The sequence below is a fragment of the Pantherophis guttatus genome, chromosome 2 (assembly GCF_059756535.1).
Source record: "Pantherophis guttatus breed Tessera chromosome 2, ASM5975653v1, whole genome shotgun sequence".
NCBI classification, from domain to species: domain Eukaryota; kingdom Metazoa; phylum Chordata; class Lepidosauria; order Squamata; family Colubridae; genus Pantherophis; species Pantherophis guttatus.
This window is the reverse complement of record NC_142064.1, coordinates 278,757,570-278,777,539: the sequence shown is the minus strand read 5'-3', so window position 1 is coordinate 278,777,539 and position 19,970 is coordinate 278,757,570. Positions and strand designations below refer to the sequence as shown.

Sequence of the window (19,970 nt, the reverse complement as noted above, 5' to 3'; positions counted from 1 at the left end):
TTCCACTGAACTTTGCTTTTGAATCTGATATTGACATCAAAACATGTTCTGACATGTTTGTGTCAAATTGCTGAAAGTTTGCAGAAAGGCCTCTCAGGTCTTAACATAAAGTCAGGAAATAAATCACAGTGATTTGGATAACTGCAAGGAACAGAACCATCAACTCTCTGAATCTTGAACAAGTCAACAAAGAGGTGCCCAAAGGGAGAACTCATAGATGAGGCTCTCAACTTTGAAGATTGGCCATTGAGGGAGACTGAAAAATTTGGCCCCAAATCTTGTATTATATTTATTTATTAATTCAATTTGTATGCTGCCCCTCTCCGAAGACTCAGGGTGGGAGAGAGAGAGTTGTAACATGATCAAGAAAAGTGGCATCTTAATATGTGATTCGATAGACACTTTTTCTAGGGAAATTTTCTAATAGGCCTGTAGGTAGAATCCTATTTAGAGAAAGGCAATTACTCAGGGGTGGGCTGCTGGGGGTTGCTAGGGGTTCAGGAGATTCTGTGCAGTTTGGAGAACCCCCAAATCCCCCAAATCCCACTCCTGGCTGGCCCCGCCCACCCTGCCCCGCCTTTCACATGAGTCCCCACGTGGCCCGTTTTGGATGCAGGTAAATGCAGGGTACGCACGGAGGCTGGGGGAGGGTGAAAATGAGCCTACTTCAGGAAGGCTGGAAATGGGCCCGTTTCTGGGGGGGCCTCCGGAGCCTGGGGAGGCTGTTTTCGCCCTCCGTAGTTGACGAAAGCCTTCAGAGCCTGGGGAGGGCAAAAACATCCCCCCTGTGGTGCAGGAGGCTGACTAGGCCATGCCCACCCGGGCCACGCCCACCCAGCAACCAGGCAGAGAACCCCTTGCTAAAATTTTTGAAGCCCACCTCTGCAATTAGTGTCTGTTTGGGGACAAACAAATGTACTGATAGACGAGAATATTTGTAGCTCAGAATTGAAACTGTTTGTTTTCTTGCACACATTCCACAACTGAAACTAAGTGACAGTGCTAGTAGGAAGTGGGTTTTTCTCACATTTGAGTGAGAGGGAAGACCACCTCTCTGTTTGGAATCTTGTATGATGTTTTGGTTCCCCATGGATTTTTCCCCACTTTGTATAAATTAAATGATGGCTTCTTGCCATGTTTGTTCTTGTAAAGTTCTCTCTGAGATTCTGATTGCTGCCATTTTAACTAAATTGTCATGCATAAAGCATTCCTTTTGATTATTGCAATTGAGGCTAACTAAGATAACTTTAGTTTTCTCCATCTTTCATCTTTCATCGCTTGCCCTAATTTAATATAATTTTTTGGGTATGTTTCTTGATTTTTTTTTCCTCAAGGGAAAAATCAAGGTATTTCTCTGAGAAGGCTGACTTCTCACTCCCGATTTAGATATCAAAAATCAAACCCATTACTTCATTAGACATTTCCAAATTAAACTCCATTCAATGCAGATAATAATTCATCACCAGAAATAAGTACTCCTTATTTAACCATAATCAGATCATTTTTTCTCCTTCTCTTGAAATTCTTGCCATAATTCAAGGCTGCCTATATTTATTTATTTATTTAGCACATGGCATATAATACATGGACTAGCAATCTAGATTAACATTTCATTTAGATTATTAACACAATAAAATATAAATGTTAAAAAGATCTATGTTCAAATACCAATGTTTAGGCCAGGGGTGTCAAACTCAATTTCTTTGAGGACCACATTTATTTATTTATTTATTGGTTCAATTTATATGCCGCCCTTCTCCGGAGACTCAGGGTGGCTTACAATGTGTTAAGCAATAGCCTTCATACTTTTGTATATACCTGCTTAGTAGGGCTTTCCCCCCCACAAGCAATGTTCTTTTTTATACAAAGTCAGTTTATTGCCCCCACAATCTGGGTCCTCATTTTACCTACCTCGGAAGGATGGAAGGCTGAGTCAACCTTGAGCCTGGTGAGATTCGAACTTGCAGTAATTGCAGTAATTGCAGACAGCTGGTGCTATTTAACAGCACTTTAGTCTGCTGTGCCACCAAGGCTCTTTTCTTCATCAGGGTTGTGTTTGACCTTGGGGGCCTGGGGTGGATGTGGCAAGGGTGGGAGGGGCCAGCTTGACATCACTCGTGTCGGGGATGCCTGTGCTAGTCGCCCGAGAGCTCTGCCAGTGAAAACGAGCTCCCAAGCTTCATTTTTGGCTGCAACAGCCTCCTGCAACCCTCTGCTACCCTCTGCTAGTGAAAATAGAGCTTGGCAGGGCCACTCCATTTTTGCTGGCAGAGGGTTGCAGGAGGCCATCGCAGCCAAAAATGGAGCTCAGGAGCCCATTTTTTCTGGCAGAGGCACCACGGGCCGATCCACTGTTTCCAGGGTGGCACTGCAGGCCAGATCTAAACACTCTTCAGGCCAGCTCTGGCCTGTGGGCCTTGAATTTGACACCCCAGGTCTAGGTCATCTAAACATTGAAGCACAGCATCATTTAAAAAAAAAAATATCAGATACCGGACTGATATATAGCCTCAGCTTACAGCCAATGACACTCTTCGATGTCCACTGTTCCTATAGGCTGCCCATAGGTTCCATGAAGTAACTCCAATAAATACTTTCTATTTCAATTTGAAAAGTTAATCCACAATGTCTTTTTCCATTTTACTTTTGGACCGATACCAATATAAAGAGCTTACATACTGGAATGGGTCCAAGTATAACTTTATAGACCAGGGGTGTCAAACTGGGGGCCTGTGGGCTGGATGTGTCATGCACTGGACATGCCCACATCCAGTTTCGCAAAGGGGAAAAGGTCACAATACATCATGTGACGCCACCGTGCACTGCAAGTTTGACACCAGTTGTTATAGACTATGTAATTGTATCTGGAAATTGTTTACAGTTTCTTGACTCTTTTAAAGTTTCCTTCCAAGTTGATAGCGATTATTTTCCACTTATTCTGCTTATTAACCTTACCTGGATAGACCTCCACCAAATTAATGGATGAGTGCAATGCTTATCCAATTAGAATATTATGCAGAGTAAATGCCGCTGTCGGAGTCTGAATCTGAGATGGAAGATGAACAGCTGAGAGAGAGCGGGAGAGTGGCTCCATTGGCTGTGGAGGAAACTGGGGAAGGGCAAAGTCAGGCTGGGCAGAGCAGGGGACAGGTAGAACAAGGGAGAGAGGGTTCACATGAAGACCAAGTCCCAGCCCCTCCTCATCCTAGGGCGTGCAAGGAAGAATGCAGAAGAGAGCAACATGGGTTGTGTGGCTTACGAGGAAGGAAAGGGCCCTGGGGATGGAGTTTAAGGGAGAGGCAGTTGGGAGGGGTGTTTGTCAGGAACAAATGCTGAATTCACCTAGTATTGAGAGTGGGGCATGCATTCCTGACATTCCTACTGACTGTTTGAATTATAGTCGTGCTTCTGTGTGCTTATCTTGTCTTGCTAGAATTTACTGCCATGAATTCTTCATTTCTGGAACTCATTATCTTGCCCTGCTGGAGTGATTGATTTGCAGTCATTCTGCTTACAGTGTTTGGACTGGAGTATCTGCAGCAAGAAGCTGCTGCAGGTTTGTGGGAGAGCTTTTCTCCAGGCCGGAGAGTAAACGGGATGTTGGGGGCAAAGTTGGTGCCAATAAAGGGACTCATATCGGTTCTTTGGCTGTGTTGCCTTCATGTCACACCCCGGGTCATCATACCACACAACTAGATAAGTCAGTAGCTGAACAACTAGCTGTCAGCCCTGGAGACCATCTTTTTCTTTGGATCTTCAGGGCTGCCACACTTGGTAGATGGGCAGATGTGGGAACTGGGAGGGGGGGTTGGTTGGCAATGGCGTGAGAAGTATAGCCAAAACAACACTCTTTCACTGGGAGTCAAGGATGCTCAGCCTGCACCTGGAGAGGCATGACTGGGAAATAACTCCAGTTAGGATGATGACCTGATTGGGCCCTGTAATGGACATGTGGGTGCAGGGGAAGAGACTTTGATTTTCCTTTAAGTAGGGAAAACCTGGGAGACTTTCAGATTCGGGTTTTCCCAGATGTGCCAATATGTCATCTCTAATAAAATGGAACTTTGAAGAAATGCCTGCCTCAGAGTCTTACTTTGTTGGAGTTGTTACTTGGAACCCTGACACTAGCTACTATACTCTCAAGAGAGGTACACTCTTTTTATTACGTCTGATTCAACCGGTGACCTCCATTAATTATATAATAACCTTGGACAAGCTCTTCAGAAATGCTTATTTTGAAACAACAGAAAACATCTTAACCAGCCAGCACGTCCATCAAAACTGTGGATTGATGCCAAAATTAGCCTATTTTAGTATGAAGTGGACGAGCACAAAAATAAGCAATCAAGAAAATATCAAATGGCTTGGTGTCTCTCTCTTGGGTACATGGCATAGCTGTGAATTTAGATTTACTGTATCGTGGAAGTGTTCTATATTATTTCATTTATTGATTTGATCTATCAGATAGATAGATAGCTTATTATGCTGCACATCTCTATAAAGCAATTCTGTATATGCACTTAATCAAGGACTCTAGATTAGCAAGTAAAGTAGACAAGTTTTACAGACAGTAGATTTTATTAGGTTTAGTTGCCTAGATCAGTTTGATGGGTTTTATAGATTTACATTTTTTAAAAAAAATATATGGTATACTAATTTTACCTTTTTTGTTAATTTATCTCTTGGCATATGCATATTTTTGTTCTGTTTTCTCTTTTTGCACTGGTCCCTGACCATAATCATGTTCTATTTTGCTTTTTGGGATTTAGTTCCACTTTCACACACAAAAAAAGGGCAGATTTATTTTTTATTTTATTTTATTTATTTTATTTTTGAATTTGTATACCGCCCTTCTCCCTGAGGACTCAGGGCGGTGAACAGCCAAGTAAAAACATCAAATACAAATATTAAAATACAGTTAAAATATACATATATAAATTTGGCCCCATTAATTAAAAACAATAAACAAAACACTTAAAAACACTTAAAAAAAAAAATTAGGCCAGCCCGGCTTGCTGGAAAAGGAAGGTTTTAAGGGCACGGCGGAAGGCACCGAGGTCTTGGATTCTCCTTATCTCTGGAGGCAATTGATTCCAGAGGGTTTTTCAAAAAGAACAAGTTATTTTTTTAATTATCCCAATAGTGTAACCTGAAGTCAAACATTTGAGGAATATAATGAATAAATGTAATAAATGTAATTTTCAGGGATTCTGTCATTATTGGGTACATTCAGTGGTGGGATTCAGCCAGTTCGCACCACTTCAGGAGAACCGGTTGTTAACTTGCTGAGCAGTTTGGCAAACTGGTTGTTGGAAGAAATCATTAGGGCAAAGAACCAGTTGCTAAATTACTTGAATTCCACCACTGGGTACATTATGTTGGGTACATTATAAGACAGACATAGTAGTCATATGAATAAGAGCAGTAACCCATTTCTTAACAAAGGCAGCCAAAGACTACCACACATCACGATCAACTGTATCCATATTGAGGACTGACAGTCCACAGACATGGTGAAATTCTCTCTTGAACTGTATCAAGAAATTTTCTAAGGGATGTTTGGCTGAAAGTTCCCCAGTCTCACTCCTTGACTTGTCTTTGGAGTTTCAGCCCATCTGGGACAAACATGTCCCATTGGGCACCTGCCTGTTCACTCACTCAATCTTTAGAGAGGTGATGTCTCTCTTTGTTGCCATTAGACAAATTATAGTAATTTATTTGCTGTTTTGGTGCTAAATCTCTAAAGATGTTTTGACAAACTGACAGATATCAACAAACAACAACCATAATATCCTTTCGCTTTGATATCGCATCAAAGCCTTGTTGGCAAATGTCTTTGCACTGGACAATCTTTCGAACAGAAAGGTTCTCTGTACAAAGAGAAAACCTGGGAAGCTTTTGGGCCAAGCAGGGGCTGTGTTTGCTCTCCTCTCCTTCGGTTGTGAAGCCTTTGCTGGATTCTGTCTGGATTAGGGAAACTTTCAAGCTTGATGGGAGAAGGCTTTGGTTAACTTCCACCACTTTGTATCATTGCTCCTTCAAAGCAGACCCAAAACTGCAGCCATCATCAGGAACACAAGTTATGTTGCTGCTTCTGCTGCTTCTGTTGCCCCAGACAGTCTTGGCAAGTCTCAAAGCCAAATGCTTCCTGACTCTGAAGAGAGATGAGGTGCAACCACAGAACCATTACAGGCCAGGAGAGTTCCTCATTGGTGGCATTGTCTCTGCAACAAAAGCTAAGTTTCAACCACTAAGCTTCAACAAATCTCCTTTGACTCAACTTTATGGGTAAATCAAAGTTCCTATACCATTCCATTCCATTCTGATTTCCAAAGTCCCAGTCTCATATCTTACAATGAATGGTCCCCTTGATCTGCCAGTTCTTCTTTCTGTCTTATTTGGCCTTGAGGATCCATTTTCCAGCCTGCAGCTGATGAGTTTGATTTGAAATTTTCATCAATAGCATTCCTCTGTTGTTGTTGTCGTTGTTGTTGTTGTTGTTGTTGTTGTTGTTGTTGTTATTTTAAGAAGTATCTACTTTTCTTGACATCCTGAGCAGAGCAGGCTTGTGGAAGGAGAAGAGGTTCTTCTCTTCTACTCTTCCCTCGTCCAATAAAGTGGTCAACATAAAAAAAATGCAGGAATGTTGTAATATTTCTCTGCAGTAAAAATGAGAAAACCTCAATTTTTATTTTTATTTTTTGATTTCTTACCAAAATTCACTAATTAAAAAAGTGGACTTTCCTTACTAGCATGAAACCCATTTGAGTGGATGGATTAAATGTTAATTTAATCAGTCAAACTTCAGTTAAGTTTCCATTTTAGAATTATAGACAGTATACTCATCTCCTGAAATTAATAACTCTTTCTTTTGGTTAACACTTGTGTGTGTGTGTGTGTTTGTGAGAGAGAGAGAGAGAGAAACAGACAGACAGACAGACTGACAGACAGACAGACAGACAGACAGAGAATCTGAAATCTTCATCAAACTGCAGAAATAATAACAATGTGAAAAATAAGGCAGACCTTTTGGTAGAATAAACTTAAAATTAATATGGACATTATGTGAAAACCATTATGTGAAAACAGCTACATTGAGAGCATGGAATAAATAGAACAAGTGATACCTTTATGGGTCTCAGCACAAGAAGTATTTAACGGAAGAGAAACAGCAGATAGGGAGAAATGGTTAATATATCAAAAGTTATTAATACTGGATGATAGACAAATTGAGATGAAGTCAAGAGAACAATTGACTGCAGAAAGGCACAGTTTGCACTCATTTTCATCTGCACAGGTTAAAGAAAAAATTAATATGGATTAAGGTCAATTGGAACCCAAAAACAGAATTTGAAACTGAATTGTGTACAAATGATGAACATGTAATAGCAAAAATGTATAAAGTTTTAAAGATATGAAACAGAAGATGAACAAATTAAAAATTGAAAATTTGGATATAACATTGAGTAAAGGACAATTTGGGTAACTGATAATTAACTTTATAATGTGTCATAATTTAGAGATTTTTTTAAATAATTTGATGTGGTGTTAGTATATGACACCAGAGAAATTATTAAAAATATGCAACTATTTCAAACCAGAGCACAAATTATGAAAATCATGAGGGAATATTTTATTATACAGGGCAGACTTGTGAGGAAGCTAGATGCAGATTCACACAATAATACAAAGAATTTGAAAGACTGAAATTGTGAAGAAACTAGAATTGCTTTTATTGCAACTTCTGAACAATGAATTAGAAGAGACATGTAGTATATGGATTTTGTAACATGGTAAATGCAACAAGATCATTGCATTCACTACAATGGAAGGCTAATTAAATTTCCATACTGAATTATAAAAACGTCAGAATTTATAGAACTGCCAAATAATCGGTTGAGAAGGAGGTCATTGGAGGTCATTCATATATTTGTAAACTTTAGGGGTTTTTTTCTGCCAAAAAAGGTTAATAATATCTTCTTTCCACTGGTTATGTTCTAATATATTCATATATTCAGGATAAAAGCAACAGAGTACTGGAAAATGCTATCCTTCCTTTTTGCCATCCAGGAGATCAACCAGAATCCCAAAATTTCATCCAATGTCACCCTGGGTTACAACATCTATGAAAATTATTTCAGTCAACAAATGACTTCAGAGGCTTTGCTGGACTTGCTTTCTGGTGGGGAGGCCAATGTTCCCAACTATAGCTGTGGAAGGCAGAGAAACACAGTGGCTGTTCTTGAAGAGGCTGATACTGACATCTCCATCCAGATTTTGACCATGTTGGTTACCTACAAAATCCCACAGGTGTGTCTTTGTTGAGAAGAGAATTTTTAGTTCATCCAACCTTCAATTAGACATCCTGTGTTGTAAATGAAGAGCAAAGTTCTATTATGGGAATTACATTAAGTAAAAATGAAGGGAGAGACGGGACCCAAATTAATAAAAAGCATAGAAGAGTTTGGTGAGGTGGCAGGACTCAAAATAAACAAGGAAAAGACCAAGATGTTGGCAAAGAATCTTACAAACAAACAGAAAAATGAACTGGCGGAAAAGATGGACATGCAGATAATTTAAAAAGTTAAATACTTGGGAATTTGGCTAATACCAAGATGTACAACCATCATAGAAGACAACTACATTAAATTATTAGATTTAACTACATTAAATTATTACAAAAAATAAAAACAGACTTGGAAAAAGGGAGAAACCTATATTTGTCTGAAGGATAGGCACCACAAAAATGAATATCCTACCAAAATTGCTATTTTTATTTCAAGCACCTCTGATAAAACTAGGGGAAAAGTTCCTTGAGGACTTATACAAATTGATTCTAAAGTTCATCTGGCAAGGCAAAAAACCCCCACCAAGAATCAAACTGGAAATGCTACAAGACACCAAAAATAGGGGGTGGGGGGTTGGGCTACCAGACTAGGAGCTGCATTACCAGGCCTCAGCGCTCACATGGGTGAAGGAGTGAAGAAATTTGAAGAACAAAAGAATATTGACGTTAGAAGGACACGACTTATAATTGGGGTGCCATGCATTTGTATGGTATGGGAAAAGTAAAATACACAGATACTTCCAAAGGCACTATATCAGGAATACTCTGCTTTCATTATGGGGAAAAAATCAAACAGAATCATTATATGAAAATACCGGTCTGGCTATCCACGATGGAAGCACTAATACATCCTAATGTTCTAGATCTGGAAAAAATTGTAATGTACAAAGTCATCCTAAATGAAGAAGGGACTTAAAATCAAAACAGGAACTAAACAATCAAGGAATCGACTTCGCCTGGTGACCACATATTTAAATACAAACGAGATACAAGAAAGATGCAGAAATATATGGATTTTACAAGGAACCCCTAGAATTCGATCAGATATTGTTAGGGACAGATGGCAAATTAATAGAGAAAATATATAATTACCTATTGAAATTTAAAATGGAAGAAGAACATGGGATGCCCTCACCACGGTCACTCATGCCCTTGTTACTTCTCGGTTGGACTACTGGAACGCCCTCTACATGGGGCTGCCCTTGGGATGCACCCGGAGGCTACAGCTAGTCCAGAATGCAGCCACGCGGGTTGTTACAGGGGCTTCTTGTTACTCCCGTGTGACACCTCTCCTGCGCAAGCTGCACTGGCTGCCAGTGGTCCTCCGGATCCGTTTCAAGATGCTGGTGCTCACCTATAAAGCCCTACATGGCTTAGGCCTGGGCTACTTGCAGGATCATCTCCTGCCATCCTCCCATCATCCCGTGCGCTCCCACACAGCAGGCCTCCTCAGGGTGCTGTCAGCCAGACAATGTCGGCTGGCGGCCCCCAGGGGGAGAGCGTTCTCTGTGGGAGCGCCGACCCTCTGGAACGATTTGCCCACCAGGCTTAGGACAGTCCCTGACCTCCTCTCCTTCCGTCGCGAACTGAAGACGTGGCTCTTTTATCAAATGGGCTGATCCATTGGGGGATTTTTACATTGAAATAATTTTAATTAATTTTAATTGGATTTTAACTTTTATGTAATTTTCGAATTGTTGAATGTTTTCTTTGTAAGCTGCCCTGAGTCCTTTGGGAGAAGGGCGGCATATAAATTACATACATACATACATACATACATACATACATACATACATAAATAAATAAATAAATAAATAAATAAAACAAAACTATGATAGTAGGGGCCAAAAATCTTGGATATAATATAGAACTAGACAATTGGCAAAAACTTCGGGAAAGAAATTACAAACTAACGATGTCAACAGCATACAAAGAAAACCTTTACAAAATGTTCTACAGATGGCATTTGCCACCAGCAAAAATGGCAAAGATGTTCCAAAATATATCGCCAGAGTGCTGGAAATGTAAACAGATACCGGGGTCCTATCACCATATGTGGTGGACTTGTCCAACGGCAAAAAAATATTGGTTAAAGATAAAAAGGTGGTTAGAAAAAATAATAGCACAGCAAATAGATTTAAAACCAGAATTGTTCTTACTAGGTATACTACCGGGGAAATACAACAAAAGAATTATATATTTAATATTACATGTAATAACTGCAGTGAGAATTATGCATGCACAAAACTGGAAAAACAAAAGTATACCTATAGATGAAAATGTATTAAAGAAAATACTAGACTGCGTCAAAATGGACAGGTTAACAATGAAAATTAAGGCTAAAGAGGAAACAGAGTACTATTTAACATGGGACTTATTTTATAAATGGTTAGAAAGCAGAAACAGAAGTTAGTAAATTTATAATAAAGGATGATTAATGAAATAGAGGTAAATGTATATATAGAGATATATATAAGCATAACACTATAAGCAATATTAGAGCCGCAGTGGCGCAGTGGTTAGAGTGCAGTACTGCAGGCTACTTCTGCTGATCACCGGTTGCCAGCAGTTTGGCAGTTCGAATCTCACCAGGCTCAAGGTTGACTCAGCCTTCCTTCCTTCCGAGGTGGGTAAAATGAGGACCCAGATTGCTGGGGGCAATATGCTCTATAAACCACTTAGAGAGGGATGGAAAGCACTGTGAAGCGATATATAAATCTGCTATTAATAATATTAGCATTGGATTACATTTTACTACAGATTAAATTGTATAGAGCGACTAGAAGTGAAGATTATATTATTATTGTATATATTATGAGAATAATGGCTATAATTGTGGTGTATGATATTATGTGTATTCAAAAGAGATTTGATACACACAGTACACCGTCATTGCAGAAATGGAAATGTGATGTATAACAAAGGAAAATATATAATAAAAAATAATTTTAAAAAATGAAGGGAGAGGAGTGAATGAGCAGATCCATCTCCTCCTTGGCACATTCCTAATGCTGATTGTGCATCTTGGGTACCTATTTTCAAGGACAAAATGCTGCACTGAAGTGAGAAGAGAAGCAATGTACGAGCAGAATGACCAGAGATGTCCCTTCAGAAGGTTCTTCATTGCTAGAAGTGGAACAATTCCTCTATTAGGTCTAAATTTTGGGGTTTATGGGATGGCTTATTGGGGAATCACAATAAAACAGTGATTCCTTTTGTTTTCTTTGCAGATCAGTTACAGTTTTATTTCACAGATTCTGAGTGACAAAACACACTTTCCTTTCTTCTACCCAATGCTCCCTGCTGAAGGAGTCCAGTACCCAGGGATGTTGAAGCTGGTCCTCCATTTCAGATGGAACTTGGTGGGTCTCCTTGCTCCAGACACTGAGAATGGACACTGGTTCATGGAGACATTAACTTCCATGCTGATAAAGAATGGTATTTGTCCAGTTTTATCACAAACCTTTCCCACAACACTTCAGGAACCGTTTGTAGACTTGCGTTTATACCTCAGTTGGAGAAAGGTGAATGTCTTTATGTATGGTGCAGACATGAATACATTTCACAAAGGCGTTATAATTATGCATCAAATATTTAAAGAGCTTACCAAACATCTTAGAGGAAAAGTCTTGATCACCACAGTCCGCTGGGACTTCTCTATTTATTTGACAAATAATTACTTTCCCACTGAATACATGCATAGTATTTTTTCCTTTCTTATGAAGAAAAATCAAAGAGCAAAGTATGGTGGGTATGCGAAGTTCTTTTATTTCATGAGACGCTTTGCAAGGAACTCCTTCCTGTGTTCCTACACCAAGGATGCCTTTTCAGTGAAAGTCTGGAGAAGGTGCAGGCAGAGAGAAGAGCTGGAGGCTCCCAAGAAAGAGAAGATAGATCCGATCCTGACTCTGGACACTTATTTCATTTACAACATAATCTGGGCTGTGGCACGGGCCATTAATGCTGCCTATTTATCCAGATCCAGGAGGACAACACGTAAAGAAGGTCAAAACACGAAAACTCCTGTGCTAAAGGCATGGCAGGTATTTCTTTTCTATTGCACAGCTTTCCATTGTGGTTGAGAATCAATTGTACAATTCTAAAAACTGTGTATTCTGACAATAGTCATAATTTGTTCCAAATATAAAAATTAATTTGAATTCCAACTTTCTATTGCTCTCCCTATTGTATTTCGTTCACCCTGCTGATTTCTTCTGCATATTATTTTTAACAGCATCTTGGTAAATATTTCAGTTTTCCTCTATCTCTTTCTTCTTTGACTCCTTTCTTTACACTACCCACCCAGTCTAAACAAGTGTAAAGGGGAAATGTTGTCTTTTTTCTTCTTTAATTCACTTCACATGTATTATTTGCTATACTTCTCATTGGTTTTCCAGACTCTGCAGTGACAACTATGCCTGGGAAGAGATAAAGAACATCCGATCACCATTTTTTTTTCATTCTTCTTGTTAGGATATGGTATAAGCCTAACAAGTTGTCCAGGCAATATATGTGTTCTATAACTTTAAATGTATTCTGTAACTTTAAGATGTAATGCTGAGTAATTGTACTGATGAGTCATTGTAACTGACTGCTGACTGACTGCTGACTGCAATTATCCTAATTGTACTGTTGAGTCATTGCACTGCTGACTTCACTTATCTTAAGTGGATAATTACTAGTGTAAACTGTATATAAGAAGGGAGCCGAGCTATAATCACTGTTGGACCTGCTCTCATCACTGCTTGACTTACTGCTTGACTTGTTGGTTGGAACTGTTACTGTCGTTGTGTGAAGAAGTGGATGGATCTGCTACCATCGTGATTTGTTACCAGCGTTGAATTGCCGTTTATTACCTACTGCTGTTTGGTAAGAAGATATCTGTAACTTCAGACTGATTTGAATGGCTAAAGACTTGGATTGATAAAAAGCCTATGCAATTGTTTTTCACTACAAAGTAAAAGCTTTGTTAAACCAGTTTGTATATATTGTATTCATTGCTCTCAGTACCATTTCTCTATACATTTACTCTGCTGGTTGGTAACACAACAATATCCTTAACACTTCTTCCTTTTAATAAGACTTTTTTTTGTATATTCCTCAATACAGATCCTTCATTCCAGCCCAAATGGTGGAGACTTGCCTTAGAATTTTCTATATCTTGTGTAACATTGCCCATTTTCTCTCCCATTCCAGCTTCATTCCTTCCTTCAAAACTCTCAGTTTTACAATGATTGCATTGATGGGGTATATTTGGATGAGAATGGAGAGCTGATAGCAGAGCTGGACATTGTGAACTGGGTCTTTTTCTCCAATAAGTCTTTTAGCAAAGTGACATTTGGAAGTCTAGAAAGACAAGGATCCTTGGATTTCAGCTTGAGAATCAACCAGAATTCTATCACAGAGATGGAAACATTGAACAAGGTGGAGAAAAGACTTTACACTGCTTTTTTGGACGTCTCACCAAGAGGATTGTAGAATTCAGCAGAAACAAGCTTGGGATGTCATTTCAGTTTTCCAGAGATGAAACATCTTCTTTGATTAGATGTTCAAGTGTCTAGGAGAAATATATTCATAACTATTCCAGTTAAGTGTTTATAAGTGTCTTGCAAGGGAGTAACTTTTAGATCATGGAGAAACATGATTCGTTTCACCAAAGCCAAGAATACATTCAACTTTCCCTCAAATACACACACCGAGAAATTAAACTAAACGTTGTATTGTGAGAAACATTAGAAAATAAATAGGCAAACAACAATCCGTTTGATGAGCTTCAAGTGGTAGGTTCAGGGCAGGGGTGAAATGCTCCCGGTTCGGACCGGATCGCACAATCCGGTAGCGATGGAGATGGGTGGTTCAGAGAACCAGTAGCAAAAATCCCTGCCCCCCACCCCCGCATTGCCCAGCTGAGCCGTGCAATCATCAGAGACTTTTTTTTTATTTTTAAAAGCATTTTTTCTATAACCTCTTTGGCCAAAAAAATGCTTTTAAAAGTAAAAAAAAAAAAAAAAAGCCTCTGATGATCACGCGGCTCAGCTGGGATCATCAGAGGCTTTTAAAAGCATTTTTTCTACAACCTCTTCGGCCGAAGAGGTTATAGAAAAAATGTTGTTAAAAGGAAAAAAAGCCTCTGCCGATCAGGCAAGTCAGCTGGGATCATCAGAGGCTTTAAAAGCATTTTTTTTACAACCTCTTTAGCCGAAGAGATTGTAGAAAAAATGGTTTTAAAAATAAAAAAAAAAAAGTTGGCCATGTCCACTCAGTCATATTACCCCGCACCACCAAGCCTTGCCCACAGAACTGGTAGTAACAAATTTTACATTTCACCACTGGTTCAGGGGTGAAATCCAGCAGTTTCTGACAGGTTCTGGAGAACCAGTAGTTTTCCAGGTTCTGGAAATTTTGAGTAGTTTGACAAATACTTGATTTGATATAAATCAAATCAAATAAAAAAAAAATACTACCTCTGGCTGGCCCCAGAGTGGGGTGGGAATGGAGATTTTGCAATATCTTCCCCCCAGGAGTGGGGCAGGAATGGGGATTTTGCAGTATCCTTCCCCTGCCATGCCCACCAAGCCACGTCCACAGAACCAGTAGTAAAAAAATTTTTGGATTGCACCATTGGGTAGGCTACTAATGTAACAAAGCTAAGTCTTGATCTGAAAGTCCTGAAATTTTTCCTTTTATTACATTTAGGATATCTAATTCATTTTGGGGATGTTATTTCTTTCTTTCTCTTTGCCCAGCCCCTGCCTCCTTCCAGGTGTGTGGAAAGCTGTCCTCCTGGATTCATGAAGGTGGCTCAGGAAGGGAGGCCCATCTGCTGCTACAACTGTCATCCATGTGCAGAAGGAACCATCTCCACCTGGGAAGGTGAGTGACAGCAGGAGAAAGGGAGAGACTTTGGGTAGAAACTGACATTTTCAAAGAAAGTGCAATTTGAAAAGCTTAGCCAGAGTGGGCCTGATCCTTTGGAGAATTGATCGAGATACATATTTATTTCATAGTGAATTATAAAAAATTACCTTGGGGGCTAATCTGACATATTTTTCAGGATTTTTCATCAGGTTCGCCTGATCCGCGAGTTGCGTCCCTATCTAGATCGGGACTCCCTACACACAGTCACTCATTCCCTCGTTACCTCTCGTCTGGACTATTGCAACGCTCTCTACATGGGGCTCCCCTTGAGGTGCACTCGGAGGCTCCAACTGGCGCAGAGTGCGGCCGCGCGGGTGGTGATGGGAGCGACATGGAGTTCCCATGTAACACCTCTCCTGCGCGAGCTGCACTGGCTCCCAGTGGTCTTCCGGGTGCGCTTCAAGGTTCTGGTTATCACCTTTAAAGCACTCCATGGCTTAGGACCTGGTTATTTACGGGACCGTCTGCTACCACCAATAGCCTCCCACCGGCCAGTACGCTCCCATAGAGAGGGGCTCCTCCAGGTGCCGTCGGCCAAACAATGTCGGCTGTCGGCCCCTAGGGGGAGAGCCTTCTCTGTGGGGGCACCTACAGATCTGGAACGAGCTCCCCCCGGAGATACATAGGATCCCGGATCTGCGCACCTTCCGCCGCGCACTTAAGACTTTTCTATTTCATCAAGCTGGCCTGGCCTAAATCTTCCCCCTTTTTAAATGTGGAAATTTTAAATTTTAAATTTGTCTTATTTATAGGGTCATGGGTAAGGCGTTTTAAATTGGGGAGCCATTCTGGATTTAATTCTGTTTTAAACGTATTTTAATGTTTATACTGTATGTTTTTTAATTTTGGCTGTTCACCGCCCCGAGTCCTTCGGGAGAGGGGGTGGTATAAAAATCTAATAAATAAAATAAATAAATAAATAAATATAATCAAGCAAACAGGGATACCGATCATGGATAAAAATATAGGATAAATCAGGATTGAGTATTATGAGAAAGATGACATATCTTGTTCTTTATCTTTTATAACACATCTTTGATGCTTCAGATTAATATTTACCTCATTGCCCTAAATAGTGAGCAATTTCAGATTCCGGAATATAATGATTTGAACCTTGACTGGATCTTTGGAAGAGGATTGATCAGATTCTTGCAAGTCTCTATCTCTGATGGGAACCATTTCTTCAGACAGTCACAGTTCACGGTTTCAGATTACCTCGGAACCCAAGATTCTGGAAACTGTCTTTGATGCTTCCAGAACTCCAGGACTTTTCTCTGTTCCTCTTCCATTCCCTAATCCTTCTTGCTATGTTCACAATCCAGATTAGAGTACTTCCAAATTTCAGTCCCTATACTGAACAGGGAGGTAGGCCTGATGAACTAAATTGACATTTTAACTCCTTGATTAATTCGTAAATTATTAAAAGGAAAAGAGTGTTCTGCTTCTGATTTCAATTATACAGTCATAAACCTGGTTGCTGAGAAAATTAACAGTTTATTTAAGATCGAGGAGGTAACAACAGGAAAACGTCATGTACAAGCTTGATTCCAATTAAAAGGAAAATCATGTGTCAGGGTTACTTTTTAAGTCAGGCCTGTCACTGCGTTTTTGTATTTGCCAGATGAGCTCTTATTTTTGAACTTTCAGACTTATCATAGCTTGCCAAGTTCTTATCAGTAACTACTGCGCATGTCTACATTCTTTTCTTCTTCTCTAAAAAAAACTTTTCTTTGTTCTCTGGCCAAGAGAGGTGGCCGGGAAAGCTTTGCCAAGATGTAACTAATTAGATCAGTAAGATGTTTTATTTTCTTTATAACAAATAAATGAGTTTTTCTTAGAAAATATATCTTCGGATTTATTTATTTATTTATTTATTTTTTAATTTGATTTATATGCCGCCCTTCTCCGGAGACTCAGGGCGGCTTACAATGTGCTCAGCAATAGCCTTCATCCTTTTGTATATTTATACAAAGTCAGCTTATTGCCCCCACAACTGGGTCCTCAATTTACCTACCTTAGAAAGGATGGAAGGCTGAGTCAACCTTGAGCCTTGGCGAGATTCGAACCTGCAGTAATTGCAGGCAGCTGGTCTTAATAACCAGCTTAATAACAGGGTGCCTTAGACCACTGTACTACCAAGGCTCCTTTTTCTTAAAGTATACTTCAAGGGAAGGTCATGATCCATTCTCTAATCAAGGTGCAATTACCTAAAAGCAGAATGGGATTAATTGCCACCCTGACAAGGCCAAAGGATTTATTCCTTTGCTAAATGAATCTCATAGAGCCCTGATGGCGAACCTATGGCAAGTGTGCCACAGCTGGCACACAGAACCCTTTCTGTGGGCATGCAAGCCGTCACCCAGTTCAGCTCTACTGTGCATGCACGCGTGCCTCCCACTGGCCAGCTGATTTTGGGGATGCGTGGGGGGGAGGCACATGCAGGAGACATGTCCACATGCATGGGGGTCACGTGCACATGCGTAAGGGGGTGGAGATTGTGCATGCATGTGCGGGGGGCAGGAGGATTGGGGGGAGCTGTGCACATACCTCCGGGGCCCATTTTTGGGCCCAGGAGGCTGAAGGGAGGCCTACTAGGCCCAAAATGGGATAGCAGGGGGTCACATGCGGGGGGCAGGAGTCGCAGGGGGGTCATGCATGCATGCACAGGGGGGTGCATTGCATTATGGGTGCTGGCATGCATGAGTGGTGTCATTTGCTCACACGAGCGCTTTGGACACATGAGAAAAAGGTTCGCCATCATAGTCATAGAGTGTCTTTGCTATCCTCTTCATTCCACTGGCTGTTCGTGGGGACTGAAGAACCTTAGGTATAATCCTCTAACTGATCCATCTGTTCCGGTGGTACCTTTTTTTGGACAGTCTCAGGTGTCTCCTGAGGCTGACATTACACAGGTTCTGCTAGAGGCTCTTCTTTAAAGTCATTGTATGTGTCCTGGCCCACAATGAGGAGAGGAGAATCAAAAGTTGAGGTTGAGTTAAACTTCCTTCTTGACCTTGGAAAGATGACTCGTTACTATTATACAAAACAGAAGAATGCATTTTGATGTCCTCAATTCATACCCAACACATTTTTATAGCCAATTCAACCTAACATTTCTTTTTCCATGGCAAAAGTTTATCCAGCTGACATAAATTATGCTAAGTGATTCTTCACATGTACTTCATTCCACTGTAGGCTGGATCTCATTGACGCCTTAAAGCACTGAGAAAAGTCTGGGCTTCAATTTTCAACAGATTCAGCAGTGGAAATATAAAATGATGGAACTTCCTTCCTTCCTTCCTCCCTCCCTCCCTCCCTTCATCTTTTTTTTTTCACTTCTCTCTCAAAACATTCATTGATGAAATGGTGACATTAAAAAAGAAAGGAAATATTAAGATATTCTTGCTGGAGGGAAAGAAAGAAACATATTGACTTCATCTACACACAAACATTCACACTAACCACAATTCTAGCCCAAAAAAATGCATTTTATTAAAAAGACACATTAAAAGAAAAACCTATTCTTGTTTTTTTTTTCAGATGCAGAAAAATGTGTCAAATGTCCAGAAAATCAACATCCAAACAGCAACCGGGATCACTGTATTCCAAAAATTATAAACTATCTTTCTTATAAGGAAAATCTGGGGATCATCCTGACTTCTATTGCCTTATTCCTCTCTGTAAGCACAGGCTTTGTCTTGGGGATCTTCATTAAATTCCTGGAAACACCAATTGTCAAAGCCAATAACCGGGACCTCTCCTACATCCTCCTGTTCTCTCCCCTCGTTTCCACCTTGACCTCCTTCCTGTTCATTGGCCGGCCAACAAAACAAACCTGCTTTCTCCGACAAATGACCTTCAGCATCATCTTCTCCATCGCCATTTCTTCAATCTTGGCCAAAACAATCACAGTGGTGTTAGCCTTCTTGGCCACCAAACCAGGGAATAAAGTGCAGAGATGGTTGGGGAAGCTCTTGGCCAACTCCATTGTACTTTCCTGTTCTGGTCTTCAAGTTGTCATCTGCAGCATCTGGTTGGGCACTTTCCCCCCATTCCCTGACTCTGACATGCAATCTCATTCTAGAGAGATCATCCTACAATGCAATGAAGGCTCTGTCACCATGTTTTATGTTGCCCTTGGGTACATGGGCTTCCTGTCTGCTCTTTGCTTCACAGTGGCTTTCCTGGCCAGGGATCTCCCTGGGGCCTTCAATGAAGCCAAGCTGATCACTTTCAGCATGCTGGTTTTCTGCAGTGTCTGGGTGACTTTTCTACCAACCTACCTGAGCACTAAAGGGAAATACATGGTGGCCGTGCAGGTGTTTTCCATCTTGGCCTCCAATGCTGGTCTGCTGAGTTGCATTTTCAGCCCAAAGTGCTATATTATTATTTTTAGGCCAGATCTGAATACCAAGGAACATTTGATGTCAAAATAAAATAATAAAGAAAACTTTAACAAACCTGTTATTTTCCAGAAATGTCATTTAATAGCCTCAATGAACTGTTTTTGCCCATTTAATAATTATTTATTAAACCTACAGCAGTGGTGGATTGCTACCAGTTCACCCTGGTTTGGGGAAACTGGTAGTGGCGGTGGTGGGAGGCTCCGCCCACCCACTTGGATGTCTCTGCGCATGTGCAGAAGCTTCTGTGCATGCACAGAAGCATCGTACACACACACACACACACACACACACACACACAC

General features: G+C 40.5%; 1 protein-coding gene across 1 annotated transcript; it reads left to right on the top strand.

Annotated features, from left to right (window-relative positions):
• The first annotated feature begins 8,043 nt into the window (after window positions 1-8,043).
• LOC148115978 (vomeronasal type-2 receptor 26-like) lies at window positions 8,044-19,719 on the top strand. The gene is made up of 5 exons (XM_087885337.1): window positions 8,044-8,310; window positions 11,578-11,709; window positions 13,544-13,821; window positions 15,111-15,220; window positions 18,806-19,719. Exons 1-5 carry the CDS (start codon window positions 8,044-8,046, stop codon window positions 19,699-19,701), a joined length of 1,683 nt encoding a protein of 560 aa, XP_087741463.1. The 3' UTR covers window positions 19,702-19,719.
• Window positions 19,720-19,970: the final 251 nt, after the last annotated feature.

What these genes read in the sequence shown, in the direction of transcription:
- LOC148115978 (XM_087885337.1), top strand. Translation starts at nt 8,044, where the DNA reads ATGCTATCCTTCCTTTTTGCCATCCAGGAGATCAACCAGAATCCCAAA. An exon ending in GACGTCTCACCAAGAGGATT is followed by an intron (nt 13,822 to 15,110) that starts GTAGAATTCAGC and finishes GCCTCCTTCCAG; the next exon opens with GTGTGTGGAAAGCTGTCCTC. An exon ending in AACCATCTCCACCTGGGAAG is followed by an intron (nt 15,221 to 18,805) that starts GTGAGTGACAGC and finishes TTTTTTTTTCAG; the next exon opens with ATGCAGAAAAATGTGTCAAA.